The sequence below is a fragment of the Phyllobates terribilis genome, unplaced genomic scaffold (genome assembly GCF_046119375.1).
Source record: "Phyllobates terribilis strain yellow unplaced genomic scaffold, ASM4611937v1 Scaffold_9__5_contigs__length_417890890, whole genome shotgun sequence".
In the NCBI taxonomy this organism is placed as follows: Eukaryota; Metazoa; Chordata; class Amphibia; order Anura; family Dendrobatidae; genus Phyllobates; species Phyllobates terribilis.
In genome coordinates, this window is record NW_027362769.1 from 138,269,457 (window position 1) to 138,294,415 (window position 24,959).

At 47.3% G+C, this 24,959-nt stretch overlaps 1 protein-coding gene across 1 annotated transcript in view; it reads left to right on the top strand.

Moving 5' to 3' along the window:
• Positions 1-24,959, top strand: part of FAP (fibroblast activation protein alpha) — a 195,649-nt gene that overhangs the window by 39,191 nt on the left and 131,499 nt on the right. Inside the window, exon 3 of the mRNA XM_073647054.1 lies at positions 4,521-4,619. Within this exon, the coding sequence (XP_073503155.1) occupies positions 4,521-4,619 (99 nt within the window). The remainder of the gene's footprint in view (positions 1-4,520; positions 4,620-24,959) is intronic.

Below are 24,959 nucleotides of genomic sequence, written 5' to 3' on the forward strand. Positions count from 1 at the left end.
GTAACACGGAAGGGTTTATCATTTAAGTTGGTTGCTTTACTTTCCACCCGGAAAGTGTTCGGCAGCAGTCCTCCAGGCTGCATCGCGGACCCCGGGGTCGGTTGCGTTCCATTATAATAAAGTTGTCTGCAACCGCCCTCCTAACAGTATCAGAGCGCCAGGGTCTTGCCCAACATGGCCGACAACCAGCAACTGCAGCGTTACATACAGCAACTGGAGACCAGACTTAGATCTCTGGAACAACCTCCGGCCGCTGATATCACTGCAGTAGCTACCCAGGCGGCTTCGCTAGCAGCCAATCTGGTTAACTCGGCTGCGATAAATGCTGCGACAGCCGCAACCGCCCCATTACCCGTTTTGCTCTCCCGTAAAAATTTTCTGGAGACAGTAAATCCTGCAGGGGTTTTATTAATTTATGCTCCATTCAGTTGGAGATGATGGAGGCACGGTTCCCCTCCGAAAGAGCCAAAGTGGGTTATGTCATCTCATTACTCTCCCACAGGGCTCTGGAGTGGGCTACTCCTCTATGGGAGCGGAATGATCCGGTTGTAGCAAATGCGGGTCTTTTCCTTAAGACCCTAAAAAGTGTATTCCTAGGTCCTCAGGTAACGCATGATACGGCTCTTAAGCTTCTTGCATTGATCCAGGGTTCGGCCACCGCCAGCCACTATGCCGTCCAGTTCAGAACCCTAGCGGCTGAACTGGATTGGTCTGAGCGGTCGCTTATCCCGGTGTTCTGGAAGGGTCTGGCTGGGCATATTAAAAATGCTCTGTCTACCAGAGAGATTCCAACCTCCCTGGAGGAGTTAATCTCTCTTGCTAACCGAATTGATTTGCATCATGCTGAACACAAATTGGAAGTGGAGGTCCCCAGACCCCAGTGTTGGTTGGCACCGTCCTTCTCTAGACCCGTTTCCAAACCCGCGACTCCTGACCCGGAGCCTGAGGCTATGGATATATCCCGAACTGAGTCTAGTCCCTCTCGTTCCCGACCTGAACATCTCTTGGAGTACCCCGTTAATAAGGGTTCCAAGCAGTCGGGAAAACGAGTAGGTCTTTCCAACCTTTGGAGGAGGTGTGTTAGATTGGGGGGCTTCTTCCTCCAGGTTATTGTATAAGGTGACATTGTCCTTTGGTACATCTGCAGTTACTTCCAAGGCGTGGGTGGACTCTGGTGCTGATGGCAATTTTTTGTCATCTACGTTTGCCCAGAGGCACGCCATCCCTATGGAGTTACTGCCAAGACCCATGAACATTAGAGTAATCAATGGTTCACTCCTGGACACACAAATCACCCACCAGTCGATTCCCCTCGCCATGTCATTTCCTCATGGCCACCGGGAGGTCATCTCTTTTCTTATTATTCCCGGTGGATTAGATGAGGTGTTATTGGGTCTCCCCTGGTTACATTGTCATACTCCACACATTGACTGGAATACGGGGAAAATTTCTTTCTGGAGTGAGAATTGTGTGTCTCATTGTATGGTTACTCTCACCCGGAGGGTAGTTTCTGATCCCTCTACCGTCGTGGCTTCCGGTACAGATTCTTCGTCTGTCCCCAAGACCCGGGTCTTGTCAGACTATGTCAAAAAGGACTCTCAGGTAGAGAGGGTGGCTCCAGTGTCCTCTAACCAGGTTCCGTCGGGGAGGACGTTTGTTTCCCCTAATCTACAGAATATGGTGCTCTCGTGGGCTCATGCCCCTATGATTGGAGCTCATCTGGGGGTCAAAGGTACCACTAAGTCCCTTCAATGGTCCTATTGGTGGCCCCGGTGGCACCAGGACGTCAAGGACTTTGCTCTCGCGTGTCCCGTCTGTGCGAGAGATAAATCTTTCCGCCAAAGTTCGGCTGGTTTTTCCCATCTGTTACCAATGATGGACTCCACACATAGAAAGTCGGTTGTCACTTCTCGTCGTACTGCCCCCGTATCCTATCCGGGCGACAGAGTGTGGCTCACGGCTCGCAATATTAAAGTACGCGGGGAGTCTGCTAAGTTTGCCCCCCCATTTTAAAAAAGGGTACCCTGTACACCGGAGGGGTCACGGATCTGAGGATCTTCCCTGTTAACCGGTGGACCACATTCATGCCCCCCTGCTCTTGGAGGAAAATGAGCGTCAAGTGGAGGGGGATAATGTTAGGCATAGGTCTGTTGCTGGATTCAAAATGGGTCTAGAACCTTCTGTGGTCTCCCATTTTGGTCCAGCTGGGACTGATGCTGCTCAGCATCGTCGTCAGCCCCAATGCCTAGCTGGTCCACAAGATGTACAGATTGTTTCTTGGGTATTTGTGCCTAGCAAGGTTAAGCATAGGTTGCGGAGGGAGACAGGGCTTTTGGAGTCTAAGTCCAGGATTCGCCGCACTGAGCATGCCCGTGACCTGGCGGATCATGATTGGTGGTTTGGCACCCACCTGACCCGGTGACCTGGCACCGCCTGATTGGTCCACGGGTGGCGTCACCAATGGCGCGTCGGTGGGCAGGGCTTAGTCTTTAAAAGGCCCGCCCACAAACATGGTGGCGCGCTCTGATCATTGAGCAAGTGTTGCTGTGTGTGGACGACTGTGATCCACGTAGTTTCTGCAGGCAGGATTAGTGAAAGTAGGCAGGTAGCTTCGTCTAGCAGTCTGGCTCGGCCAAAGGGGTCGCCTAACACCCCGAGCAGCCTGCAGATGTCCTGTCCACGGTTTCGCCTGTCAGCCACGTGGAGTAGTACCCTTCAGTCCGGAGCACGCCGGCTGGAGGCACATGTACCCGTCGGCGTAGTCACACACGCATCCTAGCGCCGCCACTGTAGTCCCTGTGCTGTAACAGGACTACAGATAGTTTTTCTCCGCCTATCTCTCGTGCTGCTAACGGAGATAGAGCGAACCGCTATACCCGTTCCTGTGCGCAGTAACACGGAAGGGTTTATCATTTAAGTTGGTTGCTTTACTTTCCACCCGGAAAGTGTTCGGCAGCAGTCCTCCAGGCTGCATCGCGGACCCCGGGGTCGGTTGCGTTCCATTATAATAAAGTTGTCTGCAACCGCCCTCCTAACAATGTCACTGAGCAGAACCACTTGTTATACATGTGTTTCTTTAGCTTGTTCAAATGCAGTTTCTTAAGTATAAATGTGAATAAAATATGATGCGTCTTCCTATGTATACAAGATAATTCTAAAACTGCTAAATAATTTTCTCTCCGAGCACAAAAAAATGTTGATATTGTAGGAAGCAGTATACATAACTCACAATGTTGTTTTTCTGTTTTCATGTCTGCGGATGAATACACGTTCCATATGCAGTTTGTTCCCTTGCAGTTGACAGGAACAAAACTCCTGCCACCCAGATGGCCAGTGCCTACATTTTATAGCATCGTTTTTTTTACATAGCCAACCCTAATATTTCACTTTTTGATGGTTAGCAGATGGGCCTTTTCACCACCTTTACTGATGGACAGTCACATGAAAAAAGAGCAATATGGAACATTTAATTAATTGCCACTAATAGTAAAATTGAACAAATGCCAGATATAAAATTATTTCTATTGGTGTTAGTCTGAGATGATACCCGAGAATGAAGGCTTGATACTGAAGATTATTTTTTCTTGATTTTTTTTTTCCTAAGCACAGAGATTGAACTCTTAAGAAGTCATACAAGTTTGTAATGGTGTCTGTACAGAAGATGCTCAGGCGGAAAAAAAAATCTTTCCATGTTCTGCTTCAATGCTTCTGTAGATATATCATCTGATATGTTATGTTCTTAAATTATTGTCTTGCGAATGGAAAAGCAGATGCTCTAAAACATATTTTCCAAACCTTTTTATTTTTTAATTTCTTTCCTGCCTGTTTACCTAAGTACAAGAAAAGTAGCAAAATATATATCATAATAATATACTATTCCTGAATGTAAATTTATTTATTTTACTCACTTATGTAGCATCATTAATTCCACAGCACTTTACAGGCATTGTCATCACTGTCCCCATTGGGGCTCACAATCTAGATTCCTTATCAGGATGTCTTTGGAGTTTGGTAGGAAACTGGAGAACCTGGAGAAAACCCACACAAACACGGGAAGAACATACAAACTCCTTGCGGATGTCATCCTTGGTGGGATTTGAGCCCAGGACCCTAGGGCTGGAAGGCTGCAGTGCTAACCACTGAGCCACCATGCTGCCCCTAAAGTAATCTCTTTAAACCAACCATTATAGAATCATACTCTAAATATATTCTCCTTTATGTGATAGTAACTTTTTTCTAGTTAAAAATAAAAGGTAATAGGTATTGTGGAAGTGTTTGTCCATAATTGTAATTGATACTGAATAGACTTCAAGTGTTGGTGACAGTTACATATTAGATTAGAGGGTCGGACATTGACTTGCAGGTGGTATGCGAGCATCTCTGGTGTTCCAAACAGCAAGGAAAGTGGACAAATATGTGATAGATTTTCTGTGTATTTACAGAAATAAGAATATGAATAATAAAGTTTCTTTATGAAGACTGTAGTGAGCTTGACTAAAATATACATAATGTATTTCTAGGTCCTGCAAAGAGAGAAGACGGTCTCCGCACATTTACTTTTGAAGATGTGTTCAACAGCACATTTTACACCCAGCAATATTATCATACATGGATTTCAGGTAAGAATTAGTTTTACTATCATTAACTATAGTCTATGTTTACTATCTATCTATCTATCTATCTATCTATCTATCTATCTATCTATCTATCTATCTATCTATCTATCTATCTATCTACAGTGGGGGAAATAAGTATCTGATCCCTTACTGTTTTTGTAACTTTGCCACTCACAAACATATGAACAGTCTATAATTTTAAGGGTGGTTTAATTTTAACATTGAGAGATTGAATATCCAAAAAAATCAAGAAAATCACATTGTATAAATTAGATATTTTTTTTTGCATTTTGCAGTGAGAAATAATGTATTTAATCCCCTACAAACCATTATGAGTTCTGGTTCCTACAGACCAGTTAGACGCTCCTAATCAACTCGTTACCTGCATTAAAGACAGCTGTGTTACATAGTCACCTGTATAAAAGACTCCTGTCCACAGACTCAATTAATCAGTCAGACTCTAACCTCTAAAACATGGGCAAGACCAAAGAGCTTTCTAAGGATGTCAGGGACAAGATCATTGACCTGCACAAAGCTGGAATGGGCTACAACACCACAAGTAAGGCGCTGGGTGTGAAGGAGACAACTGTTGGTGCAATAGTAAGAAAATGGAAGAAATACAAAATGACTGTCAACCGACATTGATCTGGGGCACCATGCAAAATCTCACCTCGTGGGGTATCCTTGATCATGAGGAAGGTGAGAGATCAGCCTAAAACTACACAGGGGGAACTTGTTAATGATCTCAAGGTAGCTGGGACCACAGTCACCAAGAAAACCATTGGTAACACATTACGCCTTAAAGGTTTAAAATCCTGCAGTGCCCGCCAGTCCCCCTACTCAAGAAGGCACATGTGCAGGCCTGTCTGAAGTTTGCCAATGAATACCTGGATGATTCTGTGAGTTATTGGGAGAAGGTGCTGTGGTCAGATGAGACAAAATTTGAGCTCTTTGGCATTAAATCAACTCGCTGTGTTTGGAGGAAGAAGAAGGATGAGTACAACCCTAAGATCATCGTCCCAACCGTGAAGCATGGTGGGGGAAACATTATACTTTGTGGGTGCTCTTCTGCAAAGGGGACATGATGACTGCACCGTACTGAAGGGATGATGGATGGGGTCATGTATCTCGAGATTTTGGCCAACAACCTCCTTCCCTCAGTAAGAACATTGAAGATGGGTCATGGCTGGGTCTTCCATCAAGACAATGACCCAAAGCATACAGCCAAGGCAACAAAGCAGTGGCTCAAAAAGAAGCACAGTAAGGTCATGGAGTGGCCTAGCCAGTCGCCAGACCTTAACCACTTCGCGCCAGAGCCTGTTTTTGCCTTCGTGACCGGGCCAATTTTTTCAATTCTGACCACTGTCAGTTTATGAAGTAATTACTCTGGAACGCTTCAATGTATTCCCCTGATTCTGAGAATGTTTTTTCATGACATATTGTACTTCATGATAGTGGTAAAATTTCTTCGATATAACTTGCGTTTATTTGTGAAAAAATCGGAAATTTGGCGAAAATTTTGAAAATTTTGCAATTTTCAAACTTTGAATTTTCATGCCCTTAAATCAGAGAGATATGTCACACAAAATAGTTAATAAATAACATTTCCCACATGTCTACTTTACATCAGCACAATTTTGGAACCAAAATTTTTTTTTGTTAGGGAGCTATAAGGGTTAAAAGTTGACCAGCGATTTCTCATTTTTCCAACAAAATTTACAAAAACATTTTTTTAGGGACCACATCATATTTGAAGTCACTTTGAGGGGTCTTTATGACAGAAAATACCCAAAAGTGACACCATTCTAAAAACTGCACCCCTCAAGGTGCTCAAAACCACATTCAAGAACTTTATTAACCCTTCAGGTGCTTCACAGGAATTTTTGGAATGTGGAAGAAAAAAATTAACATTTAACTTTTTTCACAAAAATGTTACTTTAAACCCAATTTTTTTTATTTTCATAGGGGGAACAGGAAAAAATGGACCCCAAATTTTTTTGTGCAATTTCTCTTGAGCGTGCTGATACCCCATATGTGAGGGAAAACCACTGTTTGGGCGCACTGCAGGGTTCGGAAGGGAAGGAGCGCCATTAGACTTTTTGAATGTAAAATTTGTCTGAATAATTAGCAGACGCCATGTTGCGTTTGGAGAGCTCCTGATGTGCCTAAACAGTGGAAACCCCCCACAAGTGACCCCATTTTGGAAACTAGACCCCTTAGGGAACTTATCTAGATGTGTAGTGAGCACCTTGCACCCCCAGCTGCTTCACAGAAGTTTATAATATTGAACTGTAAAAATAAAATTTTCACATTTTTCCCACAAAACCGTTTTTCATCCCTTAATTTTGCATTATCATAAGGGTAATAGGATAAATTGCACCATGAAATTTGTTGTTCAATTTCTCCTGAACACGCTGATACCCCATATGTGGAGGCAAATTACTGTTTGGGCACATGGCAGGGTTTGAAAGGGAAGGAGCGCCATTAGACTTTTTGAATGTAAAATTTGTTTGAATAATTAGCGGACGCCATGTCACATTTGGGGAGCCCCTAATGTGCCTAAACAGTGGAAACCCCCCACAAGTGCCACCATTTTGGAAACTAGACCCCTTAGGGAACTTATCTAGATGTGTGGTGAGCACCTTGCACCCCCAGCTGCTTCACAGAAGTTTATAATATTGAGCCGTAAAAATACAATTTTCACATTTTTCCCATAAAAAATGTTTTTCATTCCCTAATTTTGCATTATCAAAAGGGTAACAGGATAAATTGCACCATGAAATTTGTTGTACAATTTCTCCTGAGTACGCCGATACCCCATATGTGGGGGAAAACCACTGCTTTGGTGTACGGCAGGGTTCGGAAGAGAAAGGAGCGCTATGTTGGCTGGGATAGGCAGCAGACACCATGTCACATTTGAAGAGTCGCTGACATGCCAAAACAGCAGAAACCCCCACAAGTGACCCAATTTTGTAAACTACACCTCTCAAGGAATTCATCTAGGGAAGTAGTGAGTATTTTTTAATTTTTAAATTTATACCATTGGGCAGTGAAAAAAGCATAATTATATTTTTACCACAAAAAAATGTTTTACCCTCAGATTTTACATTTTCACACAGGGCAATGGGTAAAAATGGTGCCGAAATGTGTCACACAATTTCTTCTAAAAGTGGCAATACCCCATATGTGGCTGTATCGTACCGCTTAGCCATACGGCGAGATCTGGGAGGGACGGAGTGCTATTTGACAATTGGAGAACAAATTATTGTAGAATAGGCATTTGGATTTGGGAGCACAAAATTTTCTGAATTTCTTTTGGGGGGCAAGGGTCATTTTGCTTTTCCAGAGCCTTTCTGCTACCAGTAACTTGGAAGTCCCTTATATTTTTAACAGATGACGGACCTGAGTGGGGACTAGCTTTTATTGAGGACTGAGTTGAAGCTTTTATTGAGAACATTTTACGTAACATTTATCCGGCGCTCTAGGCTGAGCACTTACATCGGGGTTTCCATCTAAATTTCCAAGTGATGTAATTCAGATGAAACCCCTGCAGGATCCATTCACTATAATGAGGCAGCAGAGTTACTCTGGACTCCGTCTGGCCTCTGTTTAGCGGTGTCCTTTTTTTCAGAAGTGCACAAAACTGTGGCCAACCGCACTTTTATGCACGCCTAAAACAAATGACACCGTGGGATCCCAGGCTAGACGGCGTCCACAGTGGTCTATATCTGCCTCATTACAGGGAATCTCCCATTATGGGTTCCGGCTGAATCACGTATTTCAGAGATTTACACGGAAACTCTGGTGTAAGTGCTCAGCGCAGAGCACAGGATAAATGTGAGCAGAGCCTTACTGGGATCTTTGGGAGACATAATAAACAAATCAGTAGCAGGTGAAGAATTGGTTTTATTTATTTTTTACGCCGTTCCTAGTGTGATATAACTGATTAGATTACTTTATTCTTCGGGTCGGTGCGATTACAGAGATAGCAGTTTTATATCGGGTTTTTATGACTGACAGCTGTCACACACTAAAATACACTTTTTTTGCAAAATCTAGTTTTTGCATCACCATATTTTGAGAGCTATAATTTTTCCATATTTCGGCCGACAGAGTCATGTGATGGCTTGTTTTTTGCGGGACGAGTTGACATTTTTATTGGTACCATTTTTGGGAACGTGACATTTTTTGATCGCTTTCTATTCCGTTTTTTGGGAGGTAAAATTAACAAAAACAAACAATTCAGGAATTGTTTTTTGAGGTTTTTTTATGCCGTTCTGCGTGTGGTAAAAGTGATCAGGCAGCGTTATTCTTGGGGTCAGTACGTTTACAGCGATACTACACTTACTGTATTTTTTTTATGTTTTGGCGCTTTTACACAATAAAACTATTTTATAGAAAAAAATATTTTTTTTGCATTGCTTTATTCTGAGCACTATAACTTTTTTATTTTTCGGCTGATGGAGCTGTATGGCAGCTTTTTTTTTGCGGAACAAGATGACGTTTTCAGCGGCACCATTTTTATTTCTATTTTGTATTTTGATCGCATTTTTTTCCACTTTTTGTTTGGCGATATGATGAAAAAGCATATTTTTTTGCTCCGTTTTTTATTTATTTTTATTACGGTGTGCACAGAAGGAGTTAATTAGTGTGACAGTTTTATAGCTCGGGTTGTTTCGGACGCGGCGATACCAAATATGTGTACTTTTTTTGGTTTTGTAAAAATATACGGATTTATTGGTTTAATATTTTATTTATTTATTTTTATTTATTTTGTGATTTTTTTTTTTTATAGTTTAAAAACTTTTTTTTTACTTTTTTTTACATTTTTACTTAGTCCCTGTATGGGATATTAATTTTTATTTTTCTGATCACTGATCTCATGTAATGTAATAGACATATATTACATTACATGAGATCTTCCCTGATTGTTTCAGTCAGTCTCCTGTCTGGCTCAGCTTGCAGGCTGAGCCAGACAGGACACCATATATGGCAGAGCTGGAGGCGGTCATGTGACCTCCAGCTGCCATAGCAACCCCAGGTCCTGGAAGGAAACGGAGGTCTTCGGAGAGGTAAGACGACCACCTCTCCTCCTGCTGTCTCCTATATGCCGCGATCACTATAGATCACAGCATATAGAAGACAGCAAGGGGTTAACATCACTGGGACCTGATCTAATCAGGTCCCGATGATGTTCCCTGTCAGAGCTAACGCTCTGCACCGGAATCGCAGGGCTTGCAGGACCCTGGGGGTCCTGAGCGCTGAGAGACCACCCACCGTTTTTAAACGTCGGCGCTGCACAGAGCCCGGCAAGCGCCGACGTTTATCTACAGTGGGCGGTCGGGAACCGGTTAATCCCATAGAAAAATTATGGAGGGAGTTGAAGCTCCGCGTTGCCAAGCGACAGCCTCAAAATCTTAATGATTTAGAGATGATCTGCAAAGAGGAGTGGACCAAAATTCCTCCTGACTTGTGCACAAACCTCATCATCAACTATAAAAAACATCTGACTGCTGTGCTTGCCAACAAGGGTTTTGCCACCAAGTATTAAGTGTTGTTTGCCAGAAGGATAAAATACTTATTTCTCACTGCAAAATGCAAAACAATTACCTAATTTATACAATGTGATTTTCTTGATTTTTTTGGATATTCGATTTCTCAATGTTAAAATTAACCTACCCTTAAAATTATAGACTGTTCATGTCTTTGTCAGTGGGCAAACCTATCTATCTATCTATCTATCTATCTATCTATCTATCTATCTATCTATCTATCTATCTATCTATCTATCCGGGGCGGACACAGATAGCTTGGAGCCCCTGTGTAAGAAATGTGTTTGGGCCCCCCTCCTTTTATAGCAACCAACCTGACCAGGAACTGGAGCCATCAACTGACTTCGGGGCCCCCACCATCGCTCTTGACGTCACTGCTCCAGTCATGGGGAGTGCAGTGCAGGGAGCTGGCGGATCCCCTGCGCTGCAATATATTTCAGCTGAATGTGCGTTCGAGGATGCACATCTAGGTGAAATATTCGCTGGTGTCAGTGGGCCCCACTCCACCTCGATGCAGCTGCACTGGCATATATATATATGGTGTCCTGTTGTTATCAGTGTGTGTATACACACATACATACACTGATAACTACAATACACATTGATACATATAAACACTTTCGGCCATAACTGTGTGTGTGTGTGTGTGTAATATATATATATATATATATATATATATATATATATATATATATATATATATATACGTATATATATATATATATATATATATATATATATATATATATATATATAAGGCAGCGCTAGACATCATAATGGGGGATACTCGCTGCACCGGGTAAATCAAAGCACACCAGCAATGTCCTTCCGGTATTTCACAATGCTGCAGTTTATTGCACTTCATAAACCACAGTTCACCGGGTCCAACTCAGTGGCACGCCGACACACATATACATATAATGTTCATGAGCCAAGTGGCAGACCGGCCCACTTGCTCCAGGTGCAGCCTTCAGCAAGGTAATCAGATAGCAATGTCCATAGCAATGTCCATATAACACAGGGTATTACCTTTGCCGGGTTTAGCTGTCTCAGTCCATTACTCCGCCACCACTTTGGCTTTGCGGATTCCCAGGTAGGGGTCTCCAGCCGTCGTTCCTCGAAGGCTACTGGTATGTCTTCACTCACATCCAGCCTGCGCCTTTCAGGACTCCTTCGCAAACCTCTGCCTTCCAAGGCCACTGGCATCCACACAGGATCCAGGCTTTGCCTTTCAGGCACCAGTCTTCCCTCGGCCTCAGTAGGCCTCTCACAAACGGTGTCCCACACACACGGAGCACAGGCCTCACGCCTCACACCGAACACACCTGTCTCCCATCAAGCAGGGTTTATATATGCATCCCGTGCACACACACACATACTGACAGGACCTTGCTGATGTCACAGTCATGTGATCAGACAGACATTCTGTGCGTGCAGGACCTGTGCTATGTCACAGTCATGTGACCAGTCACCTGAGGGGGGAAAGGTACATGGTCAGGTAAAACACATCCTGGACCATTACCGTAATGCCAGCAAGTCGCTGCATTACATATCCCTCCCCTCTGTTCAAACTTGTGGGGTTGAACACATAATATACACAATCACCTCATATCCCACAGCTCATACAGAGACCATGTACTTGTCAATTGCGCTGTTCAGCCCCTGGAATATTAGTCAATGACATTATCCCATTCCTTAGGGACCTACCATTTGTCACTGTCACTGACTTCGTCAGGTCACCTTTCCGGGTCGTAACCTTGTCAGAGCTCCCCCGCTCCCAGTGGTCAGTTGTAACCTTGTCAGGTCTCCCCCGCTCCCAGCGGTCAGTCATAATCTTGTCAGACCTGCCCCGCTCCCAGCGGTCAGTCGTAACCTTGTCAGGTCTCCCCCGCTCCCAGCGATCAGTCATACCGCGGTGTGACTCACATGCCCTGGTATCTAAGGTCCGGTTCGACTCCGTAATGTCCCATCCTCTATTGGGTCATTTGTATGGGCTACTCAAACCTGAGTTACTGGAGGTCTCACTACCTCTAAACCCACGCCCACTACTCTTAGGACATCTTGAAAGGTTCCTAACTCCAGCTATAGCTGTTCTGTTATTTAGAGGGCCCTTTCTCTGTCTGGTCTCACTATTTCTAGACGGCTTCCATCTTCTGCTGTTCAGATGATGCTGTCTATCTACTCGCAGTCTAGCGAGATTCAATTGTTCTACCTCCTGCAGGTAGGTCACTCGGTACTCAATCAGCATGCGTATATATTCTAGGCTTTCTTCTGTTCCTACAGCGGAGAAGGACACCATGCCGTCTTCGTCTGGTATCCAGTCCTGATGATCACGTGGACTGCTTACTTTCACCACACCAGACTTCTTGACCATCATCTGCATGGCTCAACCGCTTCTCCCAATGAGCTTTCTCACCAGAACATGAGGCACCCGGATGACCTCTTCACGCATACTGTGAGCTTTCCTCATCAGCTCTAGTTGTCTAACGGCTTGTTCCGTCTTCAACCGGAGAAACCGCTTCGTGCGAATACATCGCCAATGCATATCACTTAGGATCGCCACCCTCTTCACTGTGACTCCGGTCATGGACAGAACCACCAGCTGTTTAGCTTCGGAGGTCAAGTACACCTTACAGGCTCCCACAGCGTTCTTAAACTCTTCATGCACGGACTCACGGGTGCATTCTTCCCTCAAATCCTCGGGCACATCTACGAGGCATTTGTACCAAGACGTTTCGGTCTCACCAGTAGTTTCCAGACGATCAACCAGCTCAGGGTTCAGGGATAACTGACTTTCAGCTTCTTCCCCCTGTATGATTACCCTGAGCTGACTCACAACTACAAATTCACAAATTTTCGTCTTGACCACTTCCACTTCATATTTATCTTCTGTTACCATGCTCTTAGCTCTCCTCAGGTCCACCTTCTCATGGTATAAGGGAGTGAGCGCAATGTGTTTGCCCTTTTCCTTCTCCAAGGAGGCCTCGTTCACCGAGTGATACTTTGTCAGGCGACTTTTGAGCCCGGAAACCTCTTCCTCTAGTTCCGTCACTCGCCTCTCAGCGGCCTGTCTCTGAAGCTCTTCCTGCTTCAACTGCTCTTTTAACAGTAGAGTTCTCTCAGACCTCTCTTGCTTCAAATGGGCCTGAAGCAATTCCTTGAGCTCCCTGATCTCAGCTCTTACTTCCACCAAATCATCCAAGCTCACATCACTCGAGGAGGTATCTGCTTCATACCTCCCATCACCAGCGGCCAACTCCTGGCCCTGGTCTGTGGCTTCTCCGATGGACTCCTCCATCTTTTTCCGCTCAGCTTCCATCTTGCTGACTGTTTCTTTAAGGCACGTCTCCGCCCTCTGGAGAGTTTCACAGGACATCTGTAGCTCCTTCACCTGAGCTTCCAGACCTAGGGTCTTTCCACTGAGATCATCATTCTCCTCAAGGGTCTCTTGCAGAGTGGTCTCAACCACTTGGTGCACTTGCTCTGCACCCGCCTTATCCTCCTCTAGTTTTTCTTTTACCTTGAGGAGATCCTCATAGTCTCTCTTAAGTTGTTGCAGTTCCCTACCGAACTTTTCATCACACTCCTTCTTGGAGTCACACAGCTCCTGGTTGAACTGTTCGCGCAATCGTTCTAGGTTTTGTTCACGCCCAGCAACTTCATGCTACACAGCCTCTTTGAGGGCAGACAGCTCTAACTGTACCAGGGAGAAGCGATCTTTCACCTCGCATAACTCATCTTCACACACCGCTTTGTCAATCTGTAATTGAAAAACCTCCTCCTTGATTTTGCGGCGGTCCTCCTTAATTCCGTAGAACATTTCCTTCCAATGGTTAATTTCCGTGTTGCTTCCCTCCATGTCTCGCTGCCAGTTCCTCATAACCAGGTATATTTTCTGCTGCTCAGACTCCAGGTTCAGTTGGTCTGAGGACACGTTCCCCAGGTTTTCACATAACTGCTGCATGTCAATCTGACACTGCGGCCTGATAGGCTCCAGCTCTTGGCCATGACTGGCCGCCTCCCCTTTCAGGGCTGTCGGATCCTGATCTGTCAGTCTCAGTACCGTACCGGAGGTTGCTACTGGCAACTTCATCTCCTCTTCTACCTCTAAAGGAGGATCCACACTTGAAGCATAGGCACACAGTACTATATTCTCTTTATTTTCATTTTCAGGGAGTACTACCGGAGCAACCTTTTTGTGGCCCTTGCGCCGTCGACGACGAGAGGGGGACTCTCTCCCCTCGTCTAGCCCCTCCTGACCGAACTCACTTTTTACTTTCATAGTGTCACAGTCAGCTACGGGGTCTGTGTCACTCCCCATGGTGTTGTGGACTAACAGGTCACCTCCCACTTTGACGTCACCCCCTTCTACTGGAGTTACCCCGTTATCAACGGTCACATTGTCATTTTTAGGAGGTACCAACCCACAACCAGAAACAATTTCCAGTTTTCTGCAGTCCACACTCTTGTGAAAATCCGCCCCTTTTTTAGACTCTGCCCCCTTTTAAACAACTACATCGGCTGGGTAATTTTTACACAAAAAATCAGCAGTAGTCTTAGGACTCAGTTCACAACATCTCTTACCACCTCCCCGGGCACTCTGGGACAACATTGGCGCCCCCGGAGAGTCCATAGAATGGTCCACTGCCGCCATTCCATATGGTGCCCACAGCTCCTGCGGTTCCTGCACCATGTCCAGTAAAAGTTTTCCAAATACCTGCTCCGGTCCCAACTGGCCCTTCAACCGCTCAATAGCTCCAGACAGATCTGCTGCTTTGCTCACAGCCATCGCGGTACGCTGTTCACACTAGAACTTCACCGCTCTCCCGGAAAATATATTCGTGGCCCCGCTGAGCCACCGCAAACCAGGTTTGAGTGTGACGATAATCTTCGCAACCCCGCCGAGTTGCAGCCAGATGCTTTTAATTTCGTGAGCCCCGCCGAGCCACAGCAAACCAGGTTTGAGTGCGACGCCAATCTTCGCAACCCCGCCGAGTTGCAGCAAACAACCGGATTTGAGTGCGACGACAATCTTCGCAACCCCGCCGAGTTGCAGCAAGATGCTTTATCCACACTCGTCGTCCTGTGCCGTTGCCCCTAGCAACCGGGTTGTCGTTGCCGCTAGCAACCGGGCTGCCGTTGCCCGCATTCTCGAACCACATGTAAGGCAGCGCTAGACATCATAATGGGGGATGCTCGCTGCACCGGGTAAATCAAAGCACACCAGCAATGTCCTTCCGGTATTTCACAATGCTGCAGTTTATTGCACTTCATAAACCACAGTTCACCGGGTCCAACTCAGTGGCACGCCGACACACATATACATATAATGTTCACGAGCCAAGTGGCAGACCGGCCCACTTGCTCCAGGTACAGCCTTCAGCAAGGTAATCAGATAGCAATGTCCATAGCAATGTCCATATAACACAGGGTATTACCTTTGCCGGGTTTAGCTGTCTCAGTCCATTACTCCGCCACCACTGTGGCATTGCGGCTTCCCAGGTAGGGGTCTCCAGCCATCGTTCCTCGAAGGCTACTGGTATGTCTTCACTCACATCCAGCCTGCGCCTTTCAGGACTCCTCCGCAAACCTCTGCCTTCCAAGGCCACTAGCATCCACACAGGATCCAGGCTTTGCCTTTAAGGCACCAGGCTTCCCTCGGCCTTACTAGGCCTCTCACAAACGGTGTCCCACACACACGGAGCACAGGCCTCACGCCTCAAACGGAACACACCTGTCTCCCATCAAGCAGGGTTTATATATGCATCCCGTGCACACACACACATACTGACAGGACCTTGCTGATGTCACAGTCATGTGATCAGACAGACATTCTGTGCGTGCAGGACCTGTGCTATGTCACAGTCATGTGACCAGTCACCTGAGGGGGGAAGGTACATGGTGAGGTAAAACACACCCTGGACCATTACCGTAATGTCAGCAAGTCGCTGCATTACAATATATATACAGGGTGGTCCAAAAGTAGGTGGACAGAAAGTGTAATAAGGTTATGAAGGGGGAGATTTATCGAACATGGTATAAAGTGAAATAACTTGTTGCTGAAACATTTGTTCAGAGTCCAAAAAAGTCCACCAGAAGAGCCTCTTTGGAATTGGGAATTTTACGAGCTTCTATCATGCGAATTCTGAAATCTATTGGGTGGAAAGCTTATCGTCCATGTCTAATTCATGGCTTATTGGATGATGATCCAGACAGGCGGCTGCAATTTAGTGAGATTATGCTTAACGAAATTGAAGAAAATCCAGTAATTTTAGATAACATCATATGGAGTGATGAAGCTTCTCACAAATTATACGGCCATATTAACAGACATAATTGTATTTACTGGTATAATGAGAACATGCATTTAACATTAGAGCAACAACTAAATGAGCCTGGTGTCAATGTTTGGGGAGGTATTTCAAGTTTTGGTGTTTTAGGACCTTTTTTTTTGATGGAACAGTCACAGGAGATAAGTATCTCGAAATTCTAACGAATCAAGTTGTTCCCCAGTTACAGCAACAGCCTAATTCAAATGACCTTTATTTCCAACAAGATGGGGCCCCTCCACATTATTCAAGAGTAGTCCGCGAGTATCTTGATGAAACATTTCCTAATAAATGGATTGGCCGAAGAGGCCCACTTGATTGGCCGGTACGTTCACCAGACTTGACCCCAATGGGGGAGTACTCAAGGACAAAGTTTATAGTCGAAAACCAAAAAGTGTCAGTGATTTGAAAAATTACATAAGAGATGCATTTCAAGAAATTAATACCCAAAGAGACTTGTGCAAAAATGTTTGTTGAAGCTTAAGAGGCAGACTTCAAAGCTGTGCAAATTGTAATGGAAAACAGTTTGAGCACCTGTGTTGATAAAATTTAAGGGCTTTTGTATTATTGTTCAGAATAAAATTTAATTGTCAATGTTATGCTTGTGTTAGTAAATATAATTTTATATATAAATCAAAATAAATGTTATTATTTTCTGGCCACCTACTTTTGGACCACCCTGTATATATTACACACATACACACACATATTATACACACACAGATAACTACTGTACATCCAGGTACTAATATATATATATTCAGTACAGACCAAAAGTTTGGACACACCTTCTCATTTAAAGATTTTTCTGTATTTTCATGACTATGAAAATTGTACATTCACACTGAAGGCATCAAAACTATGAATTAACACATGTGGAATTATATACTTAACAAAAAAGTGTGAAACAACTGAAAATATGTTTTATATTCTAGGTTCTTCAAAGTAGCCACCTTTTGCTTTTATGACTGTTTTGCACACTCTTGGCATTCTCTTGATGAGCTTCAAGAGGTAGTCACCGGAAATGGTTTTCACTTCACAGGTGTGCCCTGTCAGGTTTAATAAGTGGGATTTCTAGCCTTATAAATGGGGTTGGGACCATCAGTTGTGTTGTGCAGAAGTCTGGTGGATACACAGCTGATAGTCCTATTGAATAGACTTAGAATTTGTATTATGGAAAGAAAAAAGCAGCTAAGTAAAGAAAAACGAGTAGCCATCATTACTTTAAGAAATGAAGGTCAGACAGTGCGAAAAATTGAGAAAACTTTGAAAGTGTCCCCAAGTGCAGTTGCAAAAACCATCAAGCGCTACAAAGAAACTGGCTCACATGAGGACCGCCCCAGGAGAGGAAGACCGAGAGTCACCTCTGCTTCTGAGGATAAATTTATCCGAGTCACCAGCCTCAGAAATCGCAGGTTAACAGCAGCTCAGATTAGAGACCAGGTCAATGCCATGCAGAGTTCTAGCAGCAGACACATCTCTTCAACAACTGTTAAGAGGAGACTTTGTGCAGCAGGCCTTCATGGTAAAATAGCTGCTAGGAAACCACTGCTAAGGACAGGCAACAAGCAGAAGAGACTTGTTTGGGCTAAAGAACACAAGGAATGGACATTAGACCAGTGGAAATCTGTGCTTTGGTCTGATGAGTCCAAATTTGAGATCTTTGGTTCCAACCACCGTGTCTTTGTGTGACGCAGAAAAGGTGAACGGATGGACTCTACATGCCTGGTTCCCACCGTGAAGCATGGAGGAGGAGGTGTGATGGTGTGGGGGTGCTTTGCTGGTGACACTGTTGGGGATTTATTCAAAATTGAAGGCATACTGAACCAGCATGGCTACCACAGCATCTTGCAGCGGCATGCTATTCCATCCGGGTTGCGTTTAGTTGGACCATCATTTATTTTTCAACAGGACAATGACCCCAAAGACACCTCCAGGCTGTGTAAGGGCTATTTGCCCAAGAGGGAGAGTGATGGGGTGCTGCGCCAGATGACCTGGCCTCCACAGTCACCAGACCTGAACCCAATCGAGATGGTTTGAGGTGAGCTTGACCGCAGAGTGAAGGCAAAAGGGCCAACAAGTGCTAAGCATCTCTGGGAACTCCTTCAAGATTGTTGGAAGACCATTTCCGGTGACTACCTCTTGAAGCTCATCAAGAGAATGCCAAGAGTGTGCAAAGCAGTCATCAAAGCAAAAGGTGGCTACTTTGAAGAACCTAGAATATAAGACATATTTTCAGTTGTTTCACACTTTTTTGTTAAGTATATAATTCCACATGTGTTAATTCATAGTTTTGATGCCTTCAGTGTGAATGTACAATTTTCATAGTTATGAAAATACAGAAAAATCTTTAAATGAGAAGGTGTGTCCAAACTTTTGGTCTGTACTATACAGTACAGACCAAAAGTTGGACACACCTTCTCATTTAAAGATGTTTCTGTATTTTCTGTACTGTATATATATACACTCCCCGCGCTACTACTGCTACCCCCTTCATCCTGCCTTGCCTGCCCTGAGGCCGCGCTCCGCCTGTGGGGAGCAGCGAGAACTTTAGCTGCCATGACATCGGGCCTCAGCGGACTGTAGCGGCGCTGGTGGCGCATCACCAGACACCACAGGTGGCGTAGTCGACAATTACCACTCAACCCGGAAAGCCCTAACATCATTTTCAATGTGACGGCCCTGGGCACGGAACGGGTCCAGGCCACGACTGCATCCCCGTTCTCAACATCTGACCCGGCTCCGAGTACCCCATCTTCCCAGGGCAGGGCTTGCGAACGTCACATCACTGGCGTAGTCGGCAGGATTGCGTGCCTGCAGCAACGGAGAAAAGTGCCCATTGCTATCGGGTACTGTGTGGCTTACACCTTGGACTGTTGTTTTACACTTAAAATGGCGCACGCCCAAGAACAACAGGCGCCATAATGCTGTGAAAAGACTGTCTTTGTACGCCTCCCATCGTGGGCTGGGCTCCCGCTTGGCGCCAAAAATGTGTACTGCCCCTTCCATCAGAGACTGTCCGCGGGGTAATGCCCGTCAAACAGGATGGCTGAACGAAGGCGGGCCTGTCAGTATGCCGCCCAGGAACCGCCCCGAAAGAGGAGGAAGAAGGAAAGCAACAAGGTGCGGCCATGTCAGTCAGAGCTTGGCAGTCAACGGAGGCAGTCATGGATGCCTCTGGGGAGCGAGACCACGTGACCACTGAACCCGGTTCAGGCCCTTCACCTGGCAGAGAGCGAAGTGGCGGCATATTAACACCGGGAGATATAGAGTTTCTCCACTCGGAAGCTCCGGGGCTTGCAAGGAGGCAGAAGGAGGCCCAGGAGGCGGCGACGGCTGCGTGGAAAGCGGAGATGCTGCAGCGGATCCGAGACCGCCGTCGAGGAGAGGAGGTTCCAGGACCAGTCGGCCCGGAGGTCAAAGTCGAGAGTGACCTAGAGGCAGGTGAGAGTGCAACCCCTGCCCCGGCTGCGGAGCCGTCAGAGACGAACCTGGACCTCATGGCGGAGTACATAGTCCCCTACGCGGTCACCTGGGAGCAAGCACTAGCTCCTGAGCTGCAACCGGCAGCTGTTGGCGGGGACTTACGCTGTCACGAGAGCTCAGTAACGGAGGTGCCTGGAGCTGCGGAGGAGGCTACCGGCTCCAACCCGGACTGGTCCGCATCGGTAGAGGACTTGCAGCAACCCGTCCTAACCCCTCTACCTGCACCGGCGGTAACCTGGCCCGGGGCCGAGGAGTGGGCCTGGGAAAACCAGGGGGGCGACCTTATGGGCTTCCCGCGGGAGACCAGATCTGAAGCGCGCAGGAGGAGCCAATGGTGCAGCGACCAGATCTTCCAACTGGCACGGGAGCAACGTCGGCGGGAGCAACGCTGCGGGCGCCTCGAGGTGAGGACCAAGGCTTCAAAGACTCGGGCGCGACTGGAGGAGGCCACCCGTCCTAGTCCCCGGTATGAAGGCCAGGTTGTGCATTTTCACCATGAGGCGGGGTGGGGGTTTATCCGGTGTCCCATGTTCCAGGACGATGTGTTCGTCAGCCGGCGGGACGTTGAGCCGCGCCTTAAAAAGGGACACCCCGGCCGGAACCTCCTCCCGGGCGATACAGTGACTTTCACTCGCCACCAGGGGGAGCGTGGGTGGTATGCCCTGGACGTTCACAAAGTGTCTGGGAGTGACGCCACCACGCCCTCAGCCTCAGGTGACCGGCTAGCCTCTGTCGGGAGGAATGAGCCCTTCCCTCCACGTGAGCCCCAAGTCTAAAGCAGCCCCCCGGCTGCTGTTGCTGTTGTTTTATGTTTGAAAATTTGCTATTTTCTGTGTTCCTTCATTTATAGAGACTTTGGTCCCTGCAGACTATGGCAGGCGGCGGACTGCATTGTAAATAGTTATGCATCTATTTAGGTGCTCCCTATTGGTTTTATACAAAACCGTGCCTACTTTCTACCTCAGACCTCAGAAGCAAAACCTGTCTGGAGTGGCTTGTGTGGGGGTCCAGCTCCGGATCTTCATGCCCTGCAGCCACCCCAGGGCCCATGTAGAGGGTTCAGGGCAGGTCCCTCTTGCTACTGAACTGACCGTCGTCACCTTTAAGCAGTCCGCTGTCTTGATCAAAAAGTCTCTTGTCTTAATTTATAATTTTGCACTTTTATATCTCTGTGTTTTTATAATTTTATACTTTTGCACTTTTGTATTCTCATAACTGTTATGCAACATTAGAAGAAATGTGCCTCCCATAAAGGGATGATTGTTTTACTTGTTATATAAAAAGAAATTTTCCTCGGTGCTATTCCTTTGCAGCCCGCGGACGTGCTGTGTTTTACCAGGGGGGAATGTGGCGCCCCTGAAGGTTCGGCCGCCACAGGAATGCTGCACTTCTGTAATGGAGTGTGGTGTTCCTCCTCTGAGGTAAGCCTGGTGTGATGGTAGTGTTCCAGCCTTTTGCATCCAACACCACATTCCACCAGAGGGAGCTAGTGTGCACTAGGTGCGGCTCCCCTGGTTACAGGGAGACTGGGGAACACAAAGTGGTAGGAACCAGTTAGTGGGTGTGGGTGGAGGAACAGTTAGTTAGCGACACTTCTAATTTCATATTTAATAGAATGCCATCTTTGATCTTGGTCTTTCTGTCCGGTCTTTCTGCTGGTTCAAACCTGGTCCTGTGTGGACCTGTCCTTCAAGTGGTCGTACTGTGCTGTCAAATTACTGTGTGTAATGTGACTTCCCTCCGGGAGCGCAGATCCTGTGTGGGCCTGCATCGGCATGGGACACAGCCCTCGTACCCCGATCTATGGGACGAGAGGGAGGTTGCAGATAAGGAATGTCTCAACCCGGCCAAGGACCAGGATCAAGAAGGCCCGGGAGCTTTAGAGTGTGGCTCCCTAGCAAATGGGTCCCGGGGAGGATGCAGACGGGGCGGAGTACGCCACCTGTCCTCTTCTACCTGATCTATTCAGAGGGATTCCGGCTGCAAGAGGGGTACTGGCCCCCGACCTCGTACTCGATGTCCAGGACGGGAAAGCCCGGTTAGGCCCTGAGGATCCCGCCGGGCTTGGGAAGGAGAGGAATTGCCACCCGAGCCATACACCTGAGAGGAGCTCAGAGGGAGACCCTGCCTATCTACACACGCACAGACGGGAAAGGGTAAAGTCTGTAGTGCAGGAACACTCTGGTGTAGGGATGCTACCTCACACTGGACTTCCTCAGAGGTAGTCGGACCCCCGTCCCTGGTGGCCGCAGGACTCCGCGAGGAGCAGGGAGAAGCCTTGCGCTGCTTATGAGAACTGTGAGTAAAGCCTTGGAAATTCATCCCTATGGCCTCCGGATTGTTCATTATGCGCCATACCACGCGACGCGGTGCCCGCACTCCCGGCGCTACTACTACTACCCCCTTTATCCTGCCTTGCCTGCCCTGAGGCCGCGCTCCGCCTGTGGGGAGCAGTGAGAACTTTAGCCGCCATGACATCGGGCCTCAGCGGACTGTTAGTGGCGCTGGTGGCGCATCACCAGACACCACAGGTGGCGTAGTCGACAATTACCACTCAACCCGGAAAGCCATAACATCATTTTCAATGTGACGGCCCTGGGCACGGAACGGGTCCAGGCCACGACTGCATCCCCGTTCTCAACATCTGACCCGGCTCCGAGTACCCCATCTTCCCAGGGCAGGGCTTGCGAGCGTCACATCCACTACTATTGATAATGTGCCAATGTATTTTTATGGTGGAAATAAGTTTATTTGTAAATACCTTGTGCTGCTGTTTTTGCCTGTGAGCGGCGCTGTCACTGACCACTTACAGGCATCATGTGGCCCCCCGGCTGCAGCCGGCTCTTCCTTCCGCTGATGTCACGTCAAGTGAGGCGTGACATCAGTGACATGGTCCCCGCGGTGGATGCTGGGCTGTGGGCTGGCTTACCCAGCCAGTCACACCCAGCATCCACCGCGCGATTTTCCAATGAATGAGGAGAGGGAGAGCACGCGGTGGATTCTGGGTGTGATGCGTGGGGTAACCCCGCCCACAGCCCATCACTCACCCGTGGAACGCAGCACTGGGTCACGCCCGGCTGCAGCTGGAACTCGACATGACATTAGCGGATGTCAGAGCCGGCTGCAGCCGGGGGTCACGTGATGCCTGTGAGCGGCCAGTGATAGCGCCACTCACAGGCAAGTACAGCAGCACAAGGCATTTACCAAGAAACTTCTATTCATCATAAAAATACATTTGCACATTATCAATAGTAGTGGACAACCCCTTTAACATCGGCAATCACATCAACTCTCTCCCCCCTGTGGCCACTTACCAGCTTTCAAACTGAGGGGGTTTTATTGGGGAACTGAGACACTCAGGCGGCATTCACACTGCAGATACTGCTTCTGAATGGACCAGTGCAGCGGTTTTCCAATAAAGTCCCCTCAGTACAGGAGGTGGAGGTCGCTACAGGGGGGCATTGGTGTAATAGCTGATGAGAACATTGGACAAGCAGTTCAGTTGTCAGAACTACTCAGAAGGAAGGAGAGTTGTCAGGTGCACTGACTGCTGGGTGGCTGCTCCCAGCTGCAGTCAGAGGCAGTGAAGAGGCAGGAGACAGGATTGGCTGAGAACAGCAGCCATACTCACCAGGCCTGTCATCCTGCCTGTGGCTGTGCCTGAACAACAACACTGAGGAGCAAGGGGCCTGTCCAGGAATCCCCTGCTCCTGCATCATAGAGCAGCGGCAGCATCATCTAAGAGGAGGCAGGGGGCCCATCTAACATATTCTGCTGAGTGCAGGCCCCTGTCTGATGGGAAATGACTCAGGGAGGGGCCCCCATCGTCTACTCTTATAGAGGTGCTGCCGCTGGCTCTATGTGAGTGCAGGACATTGCAGCAGCTGATCGGGCCCCCTCTCCTTTGGGGCCCCTGTGCAGCTGCACCGGTGGTATGTCCGCCCCTGTATCTATCTATCTATCTATCTATCTAGTATTCAAAAAATGAAGGCAGCACTCCAAGGTCAAAAAATATAATGGTTTATTGACCCATTATGATGGCGAAGCCTTCATTTTGCTCCTTGTATTGTGGGGTCTGACTTCTTTCTTTCTTTCCCTCTTTCTTTCTTCCTTTTTTCTTTCTTTCTCCCTTTCTTTCTTTTTCCCTTTCTTTCTCCGTTTCTCACATTCTTTCTTTCTTTGTTCTGTCCTTTCTTTATATATGTGACGCGCCCCCTGGGCCATATTCTTTAGGGGGAATATCCGGAGCCGGATCAGATGGGAGTTGTAGTCTTCCGAGTGGCTGTGACCCGGTCCGTGCCCAGGGTGTCAAACTGAGTTGTATGTGGCAGTCCTACAGATGTTACTAAGTTCTTAATGTCGACTACGCCACCCGTTGTGTTGCGGTCACTGTGGCCGCCGCTGCAGCAGGGCCCGCTGAGGCTGGTGGTGTAGGTGCAGCTTTGGTGATATAACCCCCAACGGGTGGGGTATAGCCTCAGGGGGACCAGGTGCAGAGGATGGGAGTTGTGGTGATGCAGTGTAGACGGCAATCAGAGACAGAGTCGGGTTATGCAGTTTAGGATGTTTACTCACTGCTGATGTTCTGGTCACTCCAGCTTCGAGTGACCTCCCGAGCCGTGCTGCGTCCACCAGGTTCTGGATCCAGCCAACTCCCAAATAAGTCCGGAGCGTGACCCTGAGCTCTCCTTCTGTCCTTTCTCTGGCCGTCCCCACTATTGATCCACCCAGGTCCAGCTCCCTCGGGCCTTCTGTTGGGAGACCCTTGGCCTTGGGTTCCCTGACCCTCCTCGTGGTATGCCTTCGTGGTGGATGTGGTGGGTGACCGTGGCAAACGCTGCCCACGGTCTCCGGTCTCTGGCTGGGGTGTGTTTTTGCCCCCCACCAGCTTGGGTTCCGGTACCCTGATGCCGACTCTTCACCCGGGGATTTAAGTTGGGTTCTTGGAGTCCTTTTCTTCTGTTTCCCCCTCTGGG